This window comes from Vulpes vulpes, chromosome 14 (genome assembly GCF_048418805.1).
Source record: "Vulpes vulpes isolate BD-2025 chromosome 14, VulVul3, whole genome shotgun sequence".
Classification (NCBI taxonomy): domain Eukaryota; kingdom Metazoa; phylum Chordata; class Mammalia; order Carnivora; family Canidae; genus Vulpes; species Vulpes vulpes.
Window position 1 is genome coordinate 42,170,723 of NC_132793.1, and position 19,866 is coordinate 42,190,588.

Here is a 19,866-nt window from a genome sequence, read left to right on the forward strand (position 1 = left end):
CTAGAAACATCTAGGAATTTCTGTAGCTTAAAAACATGTTTGATGAGTAATGAAATAACCTGTTTCCGTGGGTAATTTTCATGCTATCTAGATATCAAAGACAAGTGATTTCATAATAAAGAGTTCATGATAAATTCATATATATATTCACATAATTGAATATATAAATGAATTCATAAAGTAAAAAAAACATTTTGGCTTCTATCATCTGATTGTTTTTACATAATTATTTTTGGTTTGTAGCAATCTGGACAATTGACTGTATTCATCAATGTATTTTGGTAGTTTTATTCGTTTTTATTTCATTCTTGCTTTATTTTGTCTTCATCCGGTGTGCTGAAAACCTGATTTTGAAATTATTCAACTGTCCAAGTAGAGAATATGCCTACCAAGGCTGCATATATCTTCCCACTTGTGCACTATTTTCACCTGGCTTCCACTAGCCATCAACTCACCTCTGGGAATGTAAAACCAAACTTGGTGTGTGTATACCCATGCACATGGATGAGCTATCATTTTCACAATAATTTTTAAATCCCAATACCTCAGTTGGAATATCAAAGTATCTTCAAGGTGGCAATGGGAAGGAATAAATTAAGAGGAATCACTAAATAAATCACAGAGCCTGAAGGGACAGCTCCATGATGGACGTCTAATTCAGAACCAAGTGAAATCAGGAAAAGATCAGGAAAACTCAACATGGCCATTCCTTCAATGAGGGGCTTAAAGGGTCCTGCTCACCCAGCCAAATCACAGTAGCCTGGGGCCTAATGACTAGGTGCAGATCATCTGGGGGGCACCTGGGGGGCTCAGTGGTTGAGCGTCTGCCTTTGACTCAGGTCGTGATCTTGCTTCTTTCTCTGCCTATGTCTCTGCCTCTCTCTCTCTTGATGTCTCTCATGAATTAATAAGTAAATAAATCTTTAAAAATATATAAAGACCCCCGGGGATGTGGGGTTTCCTGCTGGCCCATGGAGCTGCCCTGGGTGTCTGAACCAGGGTACACTTCCCTTTGCTTCAGAAAACATGAGCTTCATTTGAATGAGATCCTACCCCTGGGTCTCACTCCACAGAAATCCAAGAATGGATCCAAGAAAGTGGAGGGTAAGAAAAACCAAGTTCAAGACCTGCCACCTACAGGCCCTCCCCAAGCCTCAGTTTTCCCACTAAGTGCTATAACAACAGGTGGATTTCCCTATCCCTTCTTCCAGCTCCAAATCTGTTTCTATGGATCAAACCCAGAAACAGAAGGACTGGTGAGGATGAAAGCAATGCGTATGATCTGATAAACATGGTCAATACACTTTGTTGAATAACCTGCCCAGGATTCAGATTAAGGACATAAAACTCAAACATAGAGCATGTTTGGAGAAGACTCTCTGGCTACCCTAAACCAGGGGTCCCCAAACCTGGCTGTTCACTGGAATTACCCATGGAGCTCATAAAACTTAAAATTTCTCGGCTGCACCTGAGGTCCAGGGTGGGGCCTGGACATCTGGATTTTTAAGTTAATGTATATAACTTTTAAATGAATGAATCTCTTATGTGGTTAGACAAATATTTTAATTACATTAAAAACAAGTTCCATTAAAAGTTTCCACTGCTCCCATTGCCCTGTTCCTACTCCCCTCTTCGTACGTAACCAGTGTCATTGGGTTTTTGAGTATGTCTGCTTCTGTTCTTTTTCCTTATGCAAGCAAAAATTCTACTCTTCTCCCCTTTCCCTTTAAAGTAAATGATAGCAATGCACTATTCCCTGTTGTACAACTGCATAGCATTTCACTGCGTAAATGAAGCCCAATTTGTGAACCTGTCTCCTAGGACTAGGCATTTAGGTTTGTTCCAGGCTATTGCAGACTACACTGTGATGTGGACATGCCATTTTACACCTGCTGGAGCACCAAAGAATAAATCCACTGAAGTGGCCCCTGCAGAGTAAAAGAGCACATGCATTTATAAGGTGGTGGTGGCAAATTGCTGAGCATCCTTTTTTTTCTTTTTAATAGTTCTTCAGGTGACCTTATTTCTTCTTCAGTCTATGGAAAGAGGGGACCAGACTCTGGACCAGGGCTTCTGAAACTTCAAGCTTAACTCCATTTCCAACCAGCTCCTGGGTAATGGCAGTGCTGCTGGTCCACAGACCGCACATCAAGTAGCAAGCCCCTAGAGGGCACACCTTGAAATAATTTCCAGGTATCATCTATGACGCGGTAAAGACGATTAGACTCAGCGTGCCCAAGACTTGAATTCCATCCCAGGGCAGGGATACACTAGCTAAGTGACCTTGCCCCAAATCTTGACACTGTCAAAGCCTTACTTTCCTCATCTGCAAAACAGAGGCAGGATCATCTATTACACGATAAGGCTGTGTGAGGATCCAACAACGTGGATCCATCTCTAAAACACTGCGCTGAGCAAAAGGAAGCCAGACGTATAAGAGCACGTGCGGATTTCATCTTTGTGAAATTCCAGAACACGCAAAATTAATCTAGGTGACAGAAATCAGTACAGCCGGCGCCTCCGGGGATTCCTGCGGAGGAGGGGTGCAGACTGCCTGGGAGGGGACGGGAGGGCACATTCTGGGGTGGTGGATACCCTGCTTGTTTTAGGTAGTTACAGGGGTGCAAGCATTGTCAAAACTCATCGAACTATGCCCTTAAAACCTGTGCTTTTGTTTAAGATTCTATGTTTAAGTAATCTCTACACCCCAGGCGGGGCTCGCACTTCACCCCACGGATCAAGAGTGGCCTGCTCTAGCACGCAGCCAGCCGGGCGCCCCCAAACCCGTGCGTCTCGCTGCATGTACCCTACACCGAAACTCGGCAGCACAAGTCAGCGGTGCCCCTTGGCGCAACCCGGGAGCGCCCGCGCGACGGAGAGGCCCCGGGCCGGCCCGCGCCCGCGCCCGCGCCCGCGCCCGCCCAGCCCCGCGTACTTGCTGCGGAACTCGTCGAGCGCGCGCTGCGCCTCCGCCCCCTGCCGCTCCAGCCGCGTGCGCTCGGCCGCCAGGTCCCGGGCGCGCTGGCGGTTGCCCTCGACGTGGCGGGCGAGGGCGTCCTCGGGGCCGGCCAGCTCGCCCAGGCGCTGGAAGGCGTCCAGCTGCCGCCGGAGGACGGCGTGGCGCTGCTCGAGCGCGCGGGCCCGCTGGACGTGGGCGGCCACGCGCTCCCCGAGGCCCTGCAGCGCCGCCAGGCTGGGCGCCGCCGCCCGGCCCTCCACCAGGCTGTCGGGCTCGGCGGCGCGCGGCGCCTCCTCGGCGCGCTCGTACTGCTCCTTGCGGGTCTGGAAGACGTAGCTGCGCCGGTACATGGCTCCTGTGCGGCGGCCGCGCGCGACGCCGGCTCCCGGAGGCCGTGAGCCCGGGGGGGCCGCTAAATAAACGCCGGGGCCCGGCCTGCCCCCCGCCCCCCGCCCCCGCCCCCGCCCCCCGCGCCCCGCGCCCCGCGCCCGCGCCCGCGCCCGCGCCCCGCGCCGCTGGGAAGTTCCAGAGCTGGTCAGCTGGCGAGCTCCACGCTGCGCCCAGCCTCCCGGAGAATAAAAGAGCAGCGGGTCCGCTTTTGTGCGCCGGATTAGCGGACCATACAGCCCCGGGGTTGGAAGGTTAAACTGGGCAATGGGGATTTTGTTCTCAGATTGTTAAAGCCTGTTGCTCTGTGATTGAATGGAGGGTCAGGAGGACGAGAGAGGCCTGACTGCTTCCTCTGGGAATTGTGAAGGAAGCCCAAGGCAGCTTGTTCAACTTGGACTAGCTCAAGAGGCCGAGGACCCCTCGCTTTGTCTCCTCTCTTTCCTCAACCTCTCAATTATAGACCTTTTCAACACCAGTTTTTTTTTTTTCCTGATTACTTAAGCAGCTCTTTTGCATAATTACAGCGTGACAGTAGGAACCCTCCTTATGTTAGGGGTTCTTAACCACGGATGCAAAATAAATGGCCCATCTCTAAACACTGTGATGTGTGCTGCCAGCAAGTTCTTTCTAACACTTATGCATATTTATGGGAAAACGTTCTTGGTACAATAACTTAAGAAACAGATGCATGGTTATCATGATAACCATGCATATAATATTATCCTTGTTCTTGTGGATTCTGACATCCTTTCTGGAGCAGGACAAATGAGTAGAACTCCACCAGGGCATTGGCATAACTGATTCTTTGAACTAAAGAAAAAATCCTTGCAGCCTAAAAGATTTAACAAAATTGGCCAACTCTCAATTACAGAATATGAAAGAATTTTTGCCACTATGTTTCATTTTATTTTGTATTTTGGAAATAACAAAGCCAGGCTTTAACAAATTTAAAACTAAGTTGTGGGTGTTGAAAGAAACTAATAACTGTTGATGAAAATGTTCCTAAATATAAATATTTTGTAATATCTCCAGTTTAAAAAATCATTACAAAAGGGCGGTCTTCCTAAAAATAAGGATTAGCAATACTGTATAACGACTGTATAGATTGCACATAAGTATGTAGTTATACTACCAATTAAAGTTGGTAGTTATACTACCAACTAAAGATAGTTATCACAGATCAAGAAATGACACAGATCTTTGATGAGTTTATTATTTCTCTAGAAAGACTATAAGATAATGGAATGAATTCAGTCTAGGATGAATCTAAGGTAAGGTCGAGAGTTGTGGTGGTGGTGCGGTTATTGTTCTGTTTTCTTAAGCCATTTAAAAATAAGTTTTATAATCAAATCAGGGAGAGCCACATGAGTATTTTTTTGTAGATACACATATATTATGCTGATGGTATGGTAAATTGGTTTCAGGCTTCCTAGAGAGCAAACCCAACACAGAACAACGGCTACAAAAGCATTCATTCCCTTTGACAAGGTGTATCAGTCAGCCATTGCTACAGAACAAACTGACCCCAAAACTAGTGGGATACAAGAAGAAATATTTAACACTACACTCCCAGGTCTTCAGGTCAGCTGGATAACTCTCCTTCGAGCTGCAGATCTTCCAGTCAGCTGGGGCAACTCTGCTCCGAATGTCTTTCGCCCTCCTAGAACTAGCAATGACAGAAGGACAAGAGAGAGCCCAGCCACACAGTCTCATTCCAAGCCTTTGTTTGCAGCTTGCTCGCTAACATCCCATTTGTCAAAGCAAATCACATGGCCATGGCCAAAGTCAAGACACAGGGAAGAGGCATGGTCCACCCGGAGGCCATGGCAAGGGTGTGGGTGTGTAACTATTACATTGGCGTGAAGAATTGGGACCAGCAACCCAGTCTACCACACATAGTAATCCCATTTGAAAAACAGATATCCCAAAAGCAAACAAAGGAAAAAATATTATTTCAACTTAATCCAGTAGAATAAACAGTTAGGAAATATTTACTCACAAAGCACAGTCTCAGGGAGATAAATATTGAACAAAGTCAAGTCCCTACCTCAAGGAGCAGGGAGACAAATTCCTACCCAACTAAATTAAAACACACAGAAATCTGGAATAAGTTCTGAAATAGAGATCTTACCAAAATGCTGTGGATTTTGTACCTAAAAAGCAGCAGTAAGTAGTGTGTAGGGTAGATAGAGAAGTTAGAATGACAGACAGAACAGCCTAAACAAGGTGTGAGAACAACTGATGTGAGGTGCAGTGGAGTGAGCCATGTGCTCCCTGAATATGGAGAGTCTGAACTGAGGAGAGCCTGGCAAGAAGGGTCCCAAAAAGGAAAGTTTGAAGAAAGGGCTGGGCTTCCCATTAGTTGCAATGGCTTGAATGGAAGCATCATCTCCACTCCTTCTCCCAAGCCCTACCAAAAATGGCAGCAAAGAATTTATTTTTAGATTAAAACTCCACAAAAGTAAGGAAGAAAAGATCACAGCGGACAAGATGTACCAACAAATTTTCAGAAGGCTGAACAGAGAGATTGGTGGCAACTGACACAGCAGAGTGGAGAAAGTTGAAATCTACATGCCACAGAGGAGGCTGGGAAAGAAAAATTAGCTGGTTTATACCAGAGACTCTCAGAAAAGCTTAGGGACTGGATGTACCAGATACAATAGAAGGTGGAGGCGAAGAGTAGAGTTGGAAACCAGAGCGTTAACCCAAGGCTTAGGAGCACGTAGACTTTCAGGTCTCCTACCTCATTCCTGCACAGCAGGCAACTACCCCACCCCCCATCATTGACAGGAGATAAGAAGTTATTCTCTGATGAAATTGAACAAGAGAGGTCATGAGTTCAAGGTCACCGGGCACAGCTAAGGACAGGATGAAAGCATACTGAAACAAAGGAGTTAAGGGAGCAGATGCATCACGAAGGATGTGCTCTATAATCCCCATTTCCATTTACCCCTTCACTTCCAGGATGCTGGTCACCAGGCATATATTTCCCCAAGCAGGTTTTGGGATTATTCTCTGGAGAAACTGAGTGACTTCAGAGAAAAAGATCACCAGCTATTGAATTTGGAGTGTTGACTAACAGTTGGCTTTTGGTTTGAACATGGGACATGGTTGTATGGTCCAAGGTTATTCAAACCCAAGCCGTTGATCATCAGACTAAGACCCATTTTATAATTAAGTTTTACTTAATACAGAATAGAATTTTTAAGTCTCTCTCGGTTCGATTTTTGTTTTTGAAAGTTAGTATTTTTCTCCAAAGGTATAGATTCTCTAGATTTGTATAATTTGCATTGTCCTTTAGTAGGACAATGGTACTATCATGATATCTTGCTCCCATCTATTGTTGCTCCCATCTACTGATGCTGTTAAAAATGTAAATATTTCTGGGGCACCTGGGTAGCTCAGTTATTTAAGTGTCTGCCTTTAGCTCAGGTTGTGATCCCAGGGTCTTGGTATTGAGCTCTGCTGAGCAGGGAGCCTGCTTCTTCTTCTCCCTATGTTGCTCCCCCTGCTTGTGCATTCACACTCACACTCTCTCTGTCAAATAAATAAACAAAATATTTTTAATGTAAATATTTCTTATTGGAATTTTACTATAATTAGTAGGGTTTTCTTATGAGAAAAGATGGTATAGTTAGCTGCTTCTGTGGGACATTTGGCTGGTTTATGACTTCGGAACCTGCTGTTGAGTTTTTTAAGTGGCTGTAAAATATGACAACCACAGCTGGATTTCCCCTCTACTTGGTTATTTTAGTTTGGGTTCTCCCAAAGCACAGCTTGAAAAGAGTTAAAGTGCAAGTAGTTTATTTGGAAGGTGATTCCAGGAAGCACTTGTAGGGCAGTAAGAGGGAGATAGGGAAGGCAAAACAGAGTTGGTGATACTAAGCAGGTCTCCATGATGGGGAAATGCAGTTTAGTCATGCTGGAGACCTTGAGAGACAGCTCAGAACAGGTACCTTAGGGCAGCCCGAGTGGCTCAGCCGTTTAGTGCCGCCTTCAGCCCAGGGCATGATCCTGGAGACCCAGGATCGAGTCCCACGTAGGGCTCCCTGCATGGAGCCTGCTTTTCCCTCTGCCGGTGTCTCTGCCTCTCTCTCTCTCTCTCCCACTCTCTCTCTCTCTCTCTCTCTCTGTCTCTCATGAATGAATAAAATCTTAAAAAAAAAAAAAAAAAAAAAAAAAAAGAACAGGTACCTTAGAGCTACCCCACCCAACAGTGAATGAGATGGAGATTTACCCACCACTCCCATGGCTGATCACAGGGCACTTCTGGCCTTGCCACAGGACAGCCCAAGTAGGTTCCATATGGGCTGGGCTGGTTTGATGATGCCCTGTGGGGAAAAGGCCCCAACTGCTGGCAGTGGGAAGATGTACCAGAAAGAACAGAAGCGGTTGAGTGCTCAGGGGTGTAGTCAGGACATCCACAGCAGTTCCACCCTAGTTCCCCTTTAGGTGAATAGCACTGCTCATTGCTCTTGCCAGACCCTGTATGGTTCCTATATTTCCTGGACTCACTTTTTCCTGTCGAAGCAGATAGAAAAAAGACAGAAACAGGCAGGAATCTGTTTCTTCTATGAAGCTTGTGGAAGCATATACGGGTAATTTGTTTCTTCTATGTGTGGAAGCTTCATAGAAGAAACAAATTACCCGTATATGCTAATATTTTCCTACTTGTTAAAATTAATAAAAACTAAATATCTATTATATTCATTCTGCTTTTGTTTTACAAACATTTTGGGGATATTTTGTACTAATTTGCCTTTTGATCAATATCATAAATACCATCTTTTATAGGCTCAACTTATTTTAATTAAGCATAATCTTCACTCTATTTATTTTATGTGGATGTTATTCCAGCATGGTCAGTGGAAGTCCCGCTGACTAACTTCTTTGTCCTTCCAGCACTGCCCTACTGCTCTTGAAAGCATCCTTGCTTTTTAGAAATGAGATATTCTAGAGATAGTCTGTTCTTTTCATGCTCCAACATGGAATGAACTTCCATCAAGGGAGTTCTGTTTTCTTTAGCTGAAGAAGTGACTTTGAGGGCAATATCTGGGCACTAGGGATGCATATACAAGTTGGTGGTAGGTAAGAGTCCTGCTGCTCTTGCTGCGGTGCAGCCACTTTTAAAAGAGATGGAGAGCTGGGGCACCTGGATGGCTCAGCCAGTTAGGCATCTGACTCTTGATCTCAGCTCAGGTCTTGGTCTCAGGTTCATGAGTTTGAGCCCTGCATTGAGCTCTATACTGAGTGTGGAACCTATTTAAAATTTAAAAAAAGGGGGATCCCTGGGTGGCTCAGTGGTTTAGCACCTGCCTTCTGCCCAGGGTGTGAACCTGGAGTCCCGGGATCGAGTCCCACGTTGGGCTCCCTGCATGGAGCCTGCTTCTCTCCCTGCCTGTGTCTCTGCCTCTCTCTCTCTGTGCCTCTCATGAATAAATATTTAAAAAAAAAGAATATTTAAAAACAGAGATGGAGAGTAAAGCTTGAGAGTTCTCATCACAAAGAAAAAAACAGGGATCCCTGGGTGGCGCAGCGGTTTGGCACCTGCCTTTGGCCCAGGGCGCGATCCTGGAGACCTGGGATCGAATCCCACGTCGGGCTCCCGGTGCATGGAGCCTGCTTCTCTCTCTGCCTATGTCTCTGCCTCTCTATCTTTCTCTCTCTGTGTGTGACTATCATAAATAAATAAAAATTTAAAAAAAAAAAACAAAGAAAAAAACACTTTTTTTGTATCAATATGAGATGATGGATGTTAACTAAACTTACAGTAATTATTTCACAATGTACGTAAGTCAGGTTGTTATGCTGTCCACTTTAACTTACACAGTGTTGTATGTCAATTATATCTCACTAAAAATTATATATCACTGGAAAAAATTGTTTAAAAATAAAATAGATGGAACTAGTATATATATGAATTCATGCCTGTTATTGAAATTTATCTATTTACTATATTCTACTTTTCTTGTAGTATGTGGCTTCATTGGCTACTAAGATTTTCTTCTAGTCTAAGTCTCTAAGGAAAAAAATGAAACTGACAAATTAACGGATGCATTTTAACATGTAGAAATGAGTTTTGTAGGAAGCTATGTATTTCTCTTAGAAAGCTTGAGGAGATTAATGACAAGTGCCTAGACAAATAAGCAAACAAAAAGCAAAGCAATTAGTAACTACAGGAAAAACAAAAAATTGTGGACGGAACGCAATATAAGTATCCTATTTGACTTGGTGGAAAAACCATATATACATGGTCCTACTGATGAAACACATTGATTTTTCTAAAAATGCTGATATAAATAATTAGAAGAATGAGGTTGGTAGTAAGAAGGGTATATGTGTAAAAAAATTCATCTTTTGGGATGCCTGGGTGGCTCAGTGGTTTAGCATCTGCCTTCAGCTCAGGGAGTGATCCCAGGATCCAGGATCGAGTCCCACATCAGGGTCTCTGTGAGGAGCCTGCTTCTCCCTCTGCCTATGTCTCTGATTGTCTCTCTCTCTCTGTGTTTCTCATGAATAAATGAATAAATCTTTTTTTAAAAATTTTTATTTTATTATTTATGATAGTCACAGAGAGAGAGAGAGAGGCAGAGACATAGGCGGAGGGAGAAGCAGGCTCCATGCACCGGGAGCCCGACGTGGGATTCGATCCAGGGTCTCCAGGATCGCGCCCTGGGCCAAAGGCAGGCGCCAAACCACTGCGCCACCCAGGGATCCCATAAATGAATAAATCTTTAAAAAAAAAAATTCATCTTTCATGGGGGAAAATAAGACATAAAATCTACAATTGATAAACCAAGAAATAACAGTATTAGCTTATTATAGAACACAAAGTTATAGAGTATTTAATATAGATAAATGCCAAGGGTTAAAAATGTATATAACTTGAATACATAACTTATCATTTTGTACTTGGGGCTTATCCTCATAGTCTCAGCTCAAGTCTTTCTCTCCCACTAGTATGTGAGCTACTTAAGAGCAGGTGTCCTGTGTGAGTTATCTATCTCCCAGCACTTGTTTAGTGCCTGGAACATAATAGGGGTTCAGAGCGTTTCAATGAATTTAATGGGGGAGTGCAGAGGGATAGAGTAGAGCAGAGAGGGGAGGGACAGCACAGAAGGCAACTCTTTTTCATTATAAAATTAAACTTTGCAGTATTACTAGACTTTAAAAATATTTTTATATACTAGTTTGGTTAAAAATACTAAAATTAAAAACATAAGGCAAGTTCGTGACTCATTCTATATAGTCTGCTTTCTGTTGCAATAACAAATAATCTCCCCATCTAAGGGGCTTAAAACAGTGTTTGTCACCTGTGATACATATCTATCCAAAGAAGGTCTACTTGGAACCTCTACTTCCTATCATTTCTCTCCAGCATACAGGCTGTCAGAGCTGCCACCACCTGAAACATTGCTGGTCATCATAGAGGAAAAGTGAGAGCATACTCTGGCTTATAAAGTATCCACCCCATCCCATCACACTGGCAAAAGCAAGTCACACAGCCCCACCTAACTTCCAGTATTCTAAGAAATGCAGTCCTTCCATGTGCCTGGAAGGAGCAAGAATGGGCATATTTGTCAACAATCCTCATGACTACTCACTAGTGAAAGATTTTCCGGTAGGAATGGAGATCATATGCATGAAGAAGAAATCGTTGCTGAATGAATTTGTTAATTCAAGAGATTGTTGGGATAGATTCCACAGGGTTTAAAGAATGTTCAGATATGGAAGAGGTACACTAAATGCAGCTGAATGGCACTAGTTTGGGGGTGGGCCTGGGAAATGGGTGTTGTTAGAGTTAGAAAGCCATGAGGTTAGGTTCTGGTCCCGCCTCTTTGGCAAGTGACTTAACCAATCGAGTTTCTACAGGCACATTGTAAAATGCATATTTGCATCTCTTACGTGAAGAGGGTCATCATACATCATACATTCCAGCTGATGAAGAGAGTCATCAGCTTACCTGAGATGATCCACGTTTACGCCTTTATCCCAGTGTAAGTATAGGCAGCACCCTCTTTGACTCCAGAGTTTCTTGGTTTGTCTGGGGATATGGCCAGACAATATGGGGACATTGTCTTATTCTGGCCCACTTAACCTGAATATCTAGTCTGACTCTAAACATAAGGAAACATCTATACAAACCCAAAGTAAGAAACATTTTATTAATAAAAATAGAAGGGGATTATATTCTTCCAAGATGTTAATATCATAAAAGAAAAAGGGAGACTAGAGAAATGTTTAAGACTAAAGGAAACTAAGGAGATATGACATCTGCATGCAATACCATCCTGCATTGGAAGAGAAGGACATGATATAAAAGTCATCACTAAATCACTTGACAAAATTGGAATATGGACACTCAATTAAGATAAAATAATTTTATCAATGTTAAATTTATTGAAGTTTATGACTATACCACAGTCAAATAAAATGATATCTTTATTCTTAGAAAATACATTCTGAAGGGGTAAAACACATGATGTACACAACTTATTCTCAAAAGATTCTGAAAAGCATGACATGTATAAATATAAACTGAAACATAAATAAATGTATGGAGAAAGAGAGAGAAAGGAAATGCGGCAAGATAGTAACAACCAGTCATTTTTATAAAGGACATATGGGTATTGTACTATTGCAATTTTTCTGAGGAAGTTTGAACTGACTTTCAAAAACATTTGTGAAAAGTTATATGTTAAACATTTTGTAGTTAAACATTTTGTAGTGTAGGCATTTAATAAATATTACATGCTTTACTTTATAGCCATATCAATGTATGACAGCAAAGAGAGAGAGGAACAGACAGGAAGATGGTTTACCTAACTGTGCAATAACAACAGGAGAAAATGTATAACCATTGAACAATTTAATCATGTGGAAGATGTAATGATATAAATGAAAATGTCTGTAGCAAACACAAAGGGGAGCAGGAAGACAAAAGACCAGATATTTCGTGATTACCATCATAAAAATATAGATATGTATATAATCAGGTGTTAGTGTCTGTACCAGGTTTTATGTTCATTGCATCTTATTTCCATTTAAAGTTTTTTAAATATATAATGCTTCTTAAATTTTTTAATTTACATTTTTATCATGGAACAACTCTTTTAAAAACCTGACTAAAGGGGATCCCTGGGTGGCTCAGTGGTTTGGCGCCTGCCTTTGGCCCAGGGTGCGATCCTGGAGTCCTGGGATTGAGTCCCGTGTTGGGCTCCCGGCATGGAGCCTGCTTCTCCCTTAGAGACACAGAGTGTCTCCCTCAGAGACACAGGAGTGTCTCTGCCTCTCTCTCTCTCTATGTGTGTGTGTGTGTGTGTGTGTGTGTGTGTGTTCTATCATGAATAATAAATAAATAAATCTTTTTAAAAAATAAATAAAAAATAAAAAGCCTGAGTAAAATAGGCATCGATTCTGGCCTTTTAGTCAATTTCATACTATACAGTTTTGAGCTTTCTCTTTCAGTTTAGACACATTTTCAGTTTGCTTTGGCCTTTTTCCAGACACAAAGGGGTAGTGGAGAGAATTCTGTAAATGCTGGATCTCTGCCGTTTTCAAGTTGCATGGCCTTGAACAATTCAGTTAACTTGTTTTCTAAAATGATAGGTTTGAGCAAAAGAATCTCTAAGATCTTTCTACCTGTTAGGGGCTGAACTGTGTTCTCTGAAATTCATGTTTGAATTTCAACGTGTTTGGAATGAAACTATATTTGGAGATAAGGACTTTAAAAGAGGTAAATAAGGTAAAATGAGGTCATATGAGTGGGCCTGAATCCAGCATAACTGGTGTCCTAACAGGAAGAGTAGATTAGGACACAGACACACAGAGGGAAGACATCTGAGGACACAGGGAGAACGTGGCCATCTGCAAGACAAGGAGAGAGGCCTCAGAAGAAATCACCTCTGCCAACACCTTGATCTCAGACTTCTAGACTCTAGGACTGTGAGAAAATAAATCTCTGCTGCTTAAGCCACCCAGTCTATGTTACTTTGTTATGGCAGCCCCAGCAAACTGATACAAGGCTCTAACATTCTTATTCCTCCTCTTGCTTTCCTTTTATAGGACATACTTTCCCCAGGATATATAAATGTCTGCCACAAGAGGGCCATGCTGCCCTAAGAGTGAACACTCTGCCCACCCCCCCAACCACCCCCAGCCCTGCCCCCAGGTTGATTGCAGATCACAGAGGGGGCAGATGGATGCGCAGATGCACAGATTGAGGCCTTTCCACAAAACTGGATAGACATAGACTCAAAAAAAAAAAAAAAATGAGCCATCACGGTTCATTTTGAGTAGAGTGGCCAGCAACCCCAAGTGAAAGGGCAGACTCTTGGATCCCCAGCCTCTGCTCCCTGATATTGGCCTCCCCCATCAGGCCTCGGTGTCTAATGTATGCTTAGCTGTAACAGAAGTGATGAGTCCGTATGAAGTGTGACTATAGATGAAGAAACACTTAGAAGCAAGGCTCCCTCTCCAACTGCACACGTGGTTGACTCTGAAGACTTTTGAGAAAGTAAAGCCATAGATTCAAACACTATTAAAGGCAGGAGGGCACTAAGCACCAACCTGCTTTCCCAGTGCCTAATATAGAAACTTGAAGCAAGTATCCACAAATCCAAATTTGTTGAACAACAGATGTATTCCTTGTATTTCCCGACCAATAGGCACCAACACAAGGCATGATAACTAAACGCGATGCATAATCCTGGACAGGATTCTAGACTAGGGGAAAAAGAAGCTATAAAGGAATATTATTCTGACAATTAATGAAATTTGGGTATGGAATATGAATTAGAGGGGCGCCTGGGATGGCTCAGGTTGTGATCTTGGAGTCCTGGGATTGAGCCCCGCATGGAGCTCCCTGCTCAGCGAGGAGTATGCTTCTCCCTCTCCCCTTCCCCCCTGCTTGTGTTCTCTCACACTCTTGCTCTCTCTCTCAAATAAATAAATAAATAAATAAAATCTTTTTTTAAAAAGGAATTTGAATTAGATAATATTATAAGTGTTAAAATGCCTGCTTTTTATGGCCTCGTTCTTAGGAAATGCATGCTAGTTTAAGAAATAATGAGGCACGATGTCCAGTTTACCTTCATCTGGTCAGAAAATAAACAGTATACATGCATATATTATAACATATATATAAAGACAGGATAAGGGATCCCTGGGTGGCGCAGCGGTTTAGCGCCTGCCTTTGGCCCAGGGCGTGATCCTGGAGACCCAGGATTGAATCCCACATCGGGCTCCCGGTGCATGGAGCCTGCCTCTCCCTCTGCCTGTGTCTCTGCCTCTCTCTCTCTCTCTCTCTCTCTCTCTCTCTGTGACTATCATAAATAAATAAATAAATAAATAAATTTAAAAAAAAATAAAAAATAAAGACAGGATAATAAAGCAAATGAAGAAAAATGTAAATAATTGGTGGGTTTGGGTAAAGGATATATGGGAGTACTCTGTACTCTTCCTGCAACATTTCTATAAATTTGAAATTATAACAAAAGAACACCCCCCCCCCAAAAAATCCTAAACACCTTTGGGAAAACTGTGCTGAGAATAGATGTTTCTTAATGATAGCAAGAAAATGCAAAAATGCTCCTTTGATTTACCAGATGATCTCAGTAACCAGGATTTCACTGATGATTATGGTAGGAGCTTAACACCGATAATAATGAAGGGCTTTTGAAATGTATCTAGACTTACTTTCTCTGAACACCAGACAATGGGGCACAACCTTGGCATGTCTCTGAGACATTGTTATACCTACTCATTCATCATCACTCTGGTTATACGTGAAAAGTGACCATACTCACGACCTCAGGGATACAGAAATGAGTCATTACCATAGCAGGCACCATCTCAGGAGCAAGTTTGAAGAAGTCTCTTTCACATTCTAATTTCCTTTTTCTTTTTTCTTTTAGATTTTATTCATTTGACAGAGAGAGAGAGCACAAGCAGTGAGAGTGGCAGGTAGAGGGAGAGGGAGAAGTAGGCTCCTCACTGAGCAGGGAGCCCAATGAGGGGCTCCATCTCAGGACCCTAGGATCATGACCTGAGCCAAAGGCAGACACTCAACCAACTGAGCCACCCAGGCGCCCCTACAGTTATAATTTCTTGTGGATTTAAATCTAGCCATGCTATTCATATTTCTCCTCGGTACTTCTCTGTAAGATATCATTAAACACCACCACTTTTAAGTTGGGCCAGCCTACATCTGAACCACAGCTCCTTTTCTTCTGGGAATAAATTGTCAAGTGGTTTGATGTACCAGCTGGCATGCCCACTTTGCCCTTAAAGGAGGATGTTCCAACCCTGATTTGTACCACTCAGGAAATGAATCCCAAGGAATTAGGCATACATATCTATGGAGGCATTTATGATAGGAATACACACTCACAGGTTTAAGCATACATCTGATATATCATGTTTATAAGGCCATATCCACTTAGCTATAGATATCAAGAGGAACTGATTAAACTATTTCATAAATGTTCTTTTTTTAAGATAGTATTTATTTATTTGAATGAGCGAAAAAGAGCACAAGCTGGTGGAGGGGCAGATGGAGAGGGAAAGAGCAGACTCCCCACTGAGTGGGGACCCTCCAAAATGGGACTCCATCCCAGGACTCTGGGATCGTGACCCGAGCCGAAGATAGATGCTTAACTGACTGAGCCACCCAGGCACTCCATCATAAGAGAAGAAATTCTGTCTTCCCAAGTTCACCAACTTCTTAGCTTGGAGCTGAAATTGGGAGGGATGAAATTCGAAGCTATTTTATCCACGATTTTCAGATTCTGCACAAAGTTTAATTGTACAGCAGGGGACTCTAAGACTGTACATTTTAAGCTCTAACCTTCAACTTGCAGACTTAAACTCCATGTGAAGTTTTCCAACAAAATGTGTAGCAATGGTTGGTTTGAATAAGATTACTGTGGCTTGTCAGGCATATGAGTCTGACCATAGAACTACCTATTCCAACCATTTGACTTGTTAGTTCATTTGGAAAAGGACTATAATGATACTTTATCCTATTCACCTTCTACCACCTGCTCATGGTTGACACCTACTGACTCCACCCCTTCATTTATCTAATATTTTTATCATCTGACTTTTCTTCTCACCCAGCAGATACCATCCTTTTCTTCCTTTGCCTGTGTCCCTTGGTTTGGATACCAATATCATCCTTATTCCTTGCACCCCTACCCATCAGCTCATGCATATTAATCTATGAAGATGACCATTGAGAGACATCTGCTGTTCCACACACCTGAATCTCCATAGGCTTAGCCAAGATGCCTCCTGGCTAAGGCTCCAACCTCTCCACTACTCCAGCAGCCCAGCTGATATGGTTGCTCTAATTAGCCTGGAGCTTTCTGAAAGCAGGGCAGATGCCAATGCAGTTCATTCTGCCAGGGGCCACCCTCCACCAAAGGATCATTCCAGAGATCCATCCTCCATCCTTCCCCAGGCTGCTGGACACCCTAAAAGTCTAGCCTTCCAGATTACATCATCTGTCTCCTGTGCCTCTGGCTTCCTGTAGGGTTTTGCAAATGGGGGTCACTGGCAGGAGATCAGAGAGATTCCCTTTCTGCTTCCCTCTCCCCTCTAGGCAAAATCGCCCCTTCATGGCATCACTTGTTCCTTTTGGCCTGGGGTTGTAAGAACTTCCTGCTGTCGCTAGTTCTGGGCTCTTCACCATGCTTTGCTGATTCCCTTACCTTGCTCACAACTCTGGAAGTTGTCCCCTTGTTAAAGTATCTTCTGTTAAACTCTGTTTAGACCATTTATTTCCAGCTAGATATAGGAGAACCCTGACAGGTACAATATCTCATTCCTTAACTGGTAAAGCTTTTGAAACAGCGTAGGTAGAAATTTGAAATCAAGATAAAGTTTCGTGTTTTAATTTTTTAAATTTAAATTCAATTAATTGATATAGAGTGTATTTTTAGTTTTAGAAGTAGAGTTTAGTGATTCATCAGTATTATGTAATACCTGTTGCTCATTACATCACCTACCCTTCCTAGTGTCCATCACCCAGTTACCCTATTCCCCACCCTGTCACCCTCCCCTCCAGCAACCTTCAATTTGTTTCCTATGACTAAGAGCCTCTTGGGATGCCTGGGTGGCTCAGCGCCTGGGTTGAGCATCTACCTTTGGCTTAGGGCATGATCCCCAAGTCCCGGGATCAAGTCCCACATTGGGCTCCCTGAATGGAGCCTGCTTCTCCCTCTGCCTGTGTCTCTGCCTCTCTCTGGGTCTCTCATGAATAAATAAAGAAAATCTTTAAAGAAAAAAAAAAGAGCCTCTTCCCTTATGGTTTGTCTTCCTCTCTGATTTCAAGACAAAGTTTTTGGATGTTGGGAAGTTCATCTTGAAACTTTCAAGCTGGGTATTGCTTGGCCAAAGATGAAGCGTGAAGCTCTTACCAATAGTTGTACCAGAGGCCTGGCACTCTCACTCCACATGTTTGCTGACTGGGCTGTTTCAAAGGGCATGGTCAAACTTTGCAACAGCCCTAAATTGAAATTTGCTTTGCTCTCCACTGCAATAGCTGGATTTATATTGTCCTCCATCATTAAATGAAATATAGAAGGACAGGACCAAAATACATTCATTAAGAAGGAAAACAGTGCACCAGTCAGCAGAGTGGGTATACTTACAAGACACAATAAAAAGAAAAAATTAATTCCTTAGAAAAGAGCTTTCTATTTTAAGAAGAAAAAAAAGAAGGGATGTTCTCAAGTGATAGATAATGAAGACATTTCCCAGGCATCCTCCAACGCTGTGGCTTTTTAGATGTAAACCTGAAACGAAATCTATTACAAAGGGTGGCATCCAAGTTGGATTCTGGCTGCTTATTTTGTTCTGTGGTCAGCCTTTGCTGAACATAGCAGTTTCAACAAACCACAGAGCTGTGAGTGGCCCCTGTCTCTAAAATGCCTTTTGGATTATCCTCAATGACCCTCATTGTATGACTTAGAATCTGCAAGGATGACAATTAAACATGACATTTGGCATCAAATTCTCCCAGGTACATTATTTTTTTCAAGGTAACCTGAATTTTTTGGGTAACGCACACCCTGGATCTGAAAATGCCACTTTGTCAGGATTTGCTACATGATATCCTAGTGACCTTAAGACCAATTCCAGGTCATCAAACCAGTGTTCCCAAGCCTGCGTTTGGGGCACTATTTGGCTGAGTCACTTACAGTATCATTCTTGAGCTGCCTCTTAGGAGCTCATAAGCTCCAATTGTTAAATTTCCAGGAATTTTGGGAACTGGTTAGAACCTCATTGATAGCTTAAAATCAGCCGTGGTCGGAATATTTACACTACAGGAGTTGACAAACACTCTAAAGACACCTTGGGACATTTCTCCTCTTGAAACTCAGTTGTTCAACATTTACTGGAGTCACATCAACTACGAAATAATATGGATCCATCTCCCAGTGGCTGAAATTGATGGAGAGAAACTTGATGTCCTTTCTTCAATCTCTGCAAGTTCAAAGAAGAGAATCAGTCTTCCCATGTATGTCGTTTAAAATGGCACCCTGAATTTAAATGCTCAGTTTTAAAAAATAAGAGTGGAATTAGAATCTACAGTCTGAGAAAATGGTTTGTTTTGATTAAAAGTTGGCTCAAGAAGTTTCTGAAAATCAATTTATGATAATTGCCTTATAAAGTTAAAATGCCTTCCAAAATTTTATGGGGCCATTTCAAAAACTGGGGAAGTCAGCCAGTAAATTAAAACATATCTCTATAAAGAGAGAAAAAGATTTATCTCAAAACTAGTTTAGGCTCAGCTGGAAGACTTGGTCTCTGTACCACTGGAAGGGAAGATAGCAATCTCTAGCAAAGCTCAAGATTTTTTTTTTCCCTGAAATAATGGCTGACCATTGCCTCTGTTGTTTTTGGCCAACTTTTCTACCAAAACAAGAATTTTGCAACTGGAATGACCTAACTTGGGAAACAATTTTATAACATTTTCTAGGAACCACAAAATATTTGTTTTATTCTTTTTGAATACCAGCAGTGGGACCAGAAGAAGAGCATAATATTTTGCCAGGTAACAAAGAAAAAACTTGATAAGGCCAGGGACTGGAAGAATATTTCAGTTCAAATAAGGGTCATCCAGAGCCCATGAAACGTTGTCTTTCAAACCACTAAGAAACATTCCTTGCACAGCATCACAACCAGCTAAAATCCTGGATCCATTCAACTGGCTATTAGGGCATAAATACTGGCCTTTATCATACAATAAATTGTAACCTGGGCAGCTAGTTTTGACAAAAACACCAGGAACAGTAGTTAGCTGCAAAAGCAGACTCACATGTTAGAAAAGTCAGGAGAAAACTTCTTGACGTGCTTAGAAACAAAATAGAAGCTTCTTGCAGTGACTTGGATTTCAGCTAGGAGAGTGCAGACAATCCAAGTCAGGCAACAGTATTATTGCTGGAGACTGCAAAAATATTGATCAGCTCAACTATCAGCAAAATGCCCTCCCAAAGCCTATTAAATATGTA

General features: G+C 42.5%; 1 protein-coding gene across 2 annotated transcripts in view; it reads right to left on the minus strand.

The window, feature by feature from the left end:
* BFSP1 (beaded filament structural protein 1) overlaps positions 1–19,866 on the minus strand; it is a 68,464-nt gene that overhangs the window by 33,408 nt on the left and 15,190 nt on the right. Inside the window, exon 1 of one of the 2 annotated variants that reach the window (XM_072736461.1) lies at positions 2,936–3,309. The exons of the other annotated variant lie outside the window; for it this stretch is intronic. Within the exon in view, the coding sequence (XP_072592562.1) occupies positions 2,936–3,309 (374 nt within the window). Of the gene's footprint in view, positions 1–2,935; positions 3,310–19,866 lie in introns of those variants that run through there. 2 annotated transcript variants of the gene reach the window in all.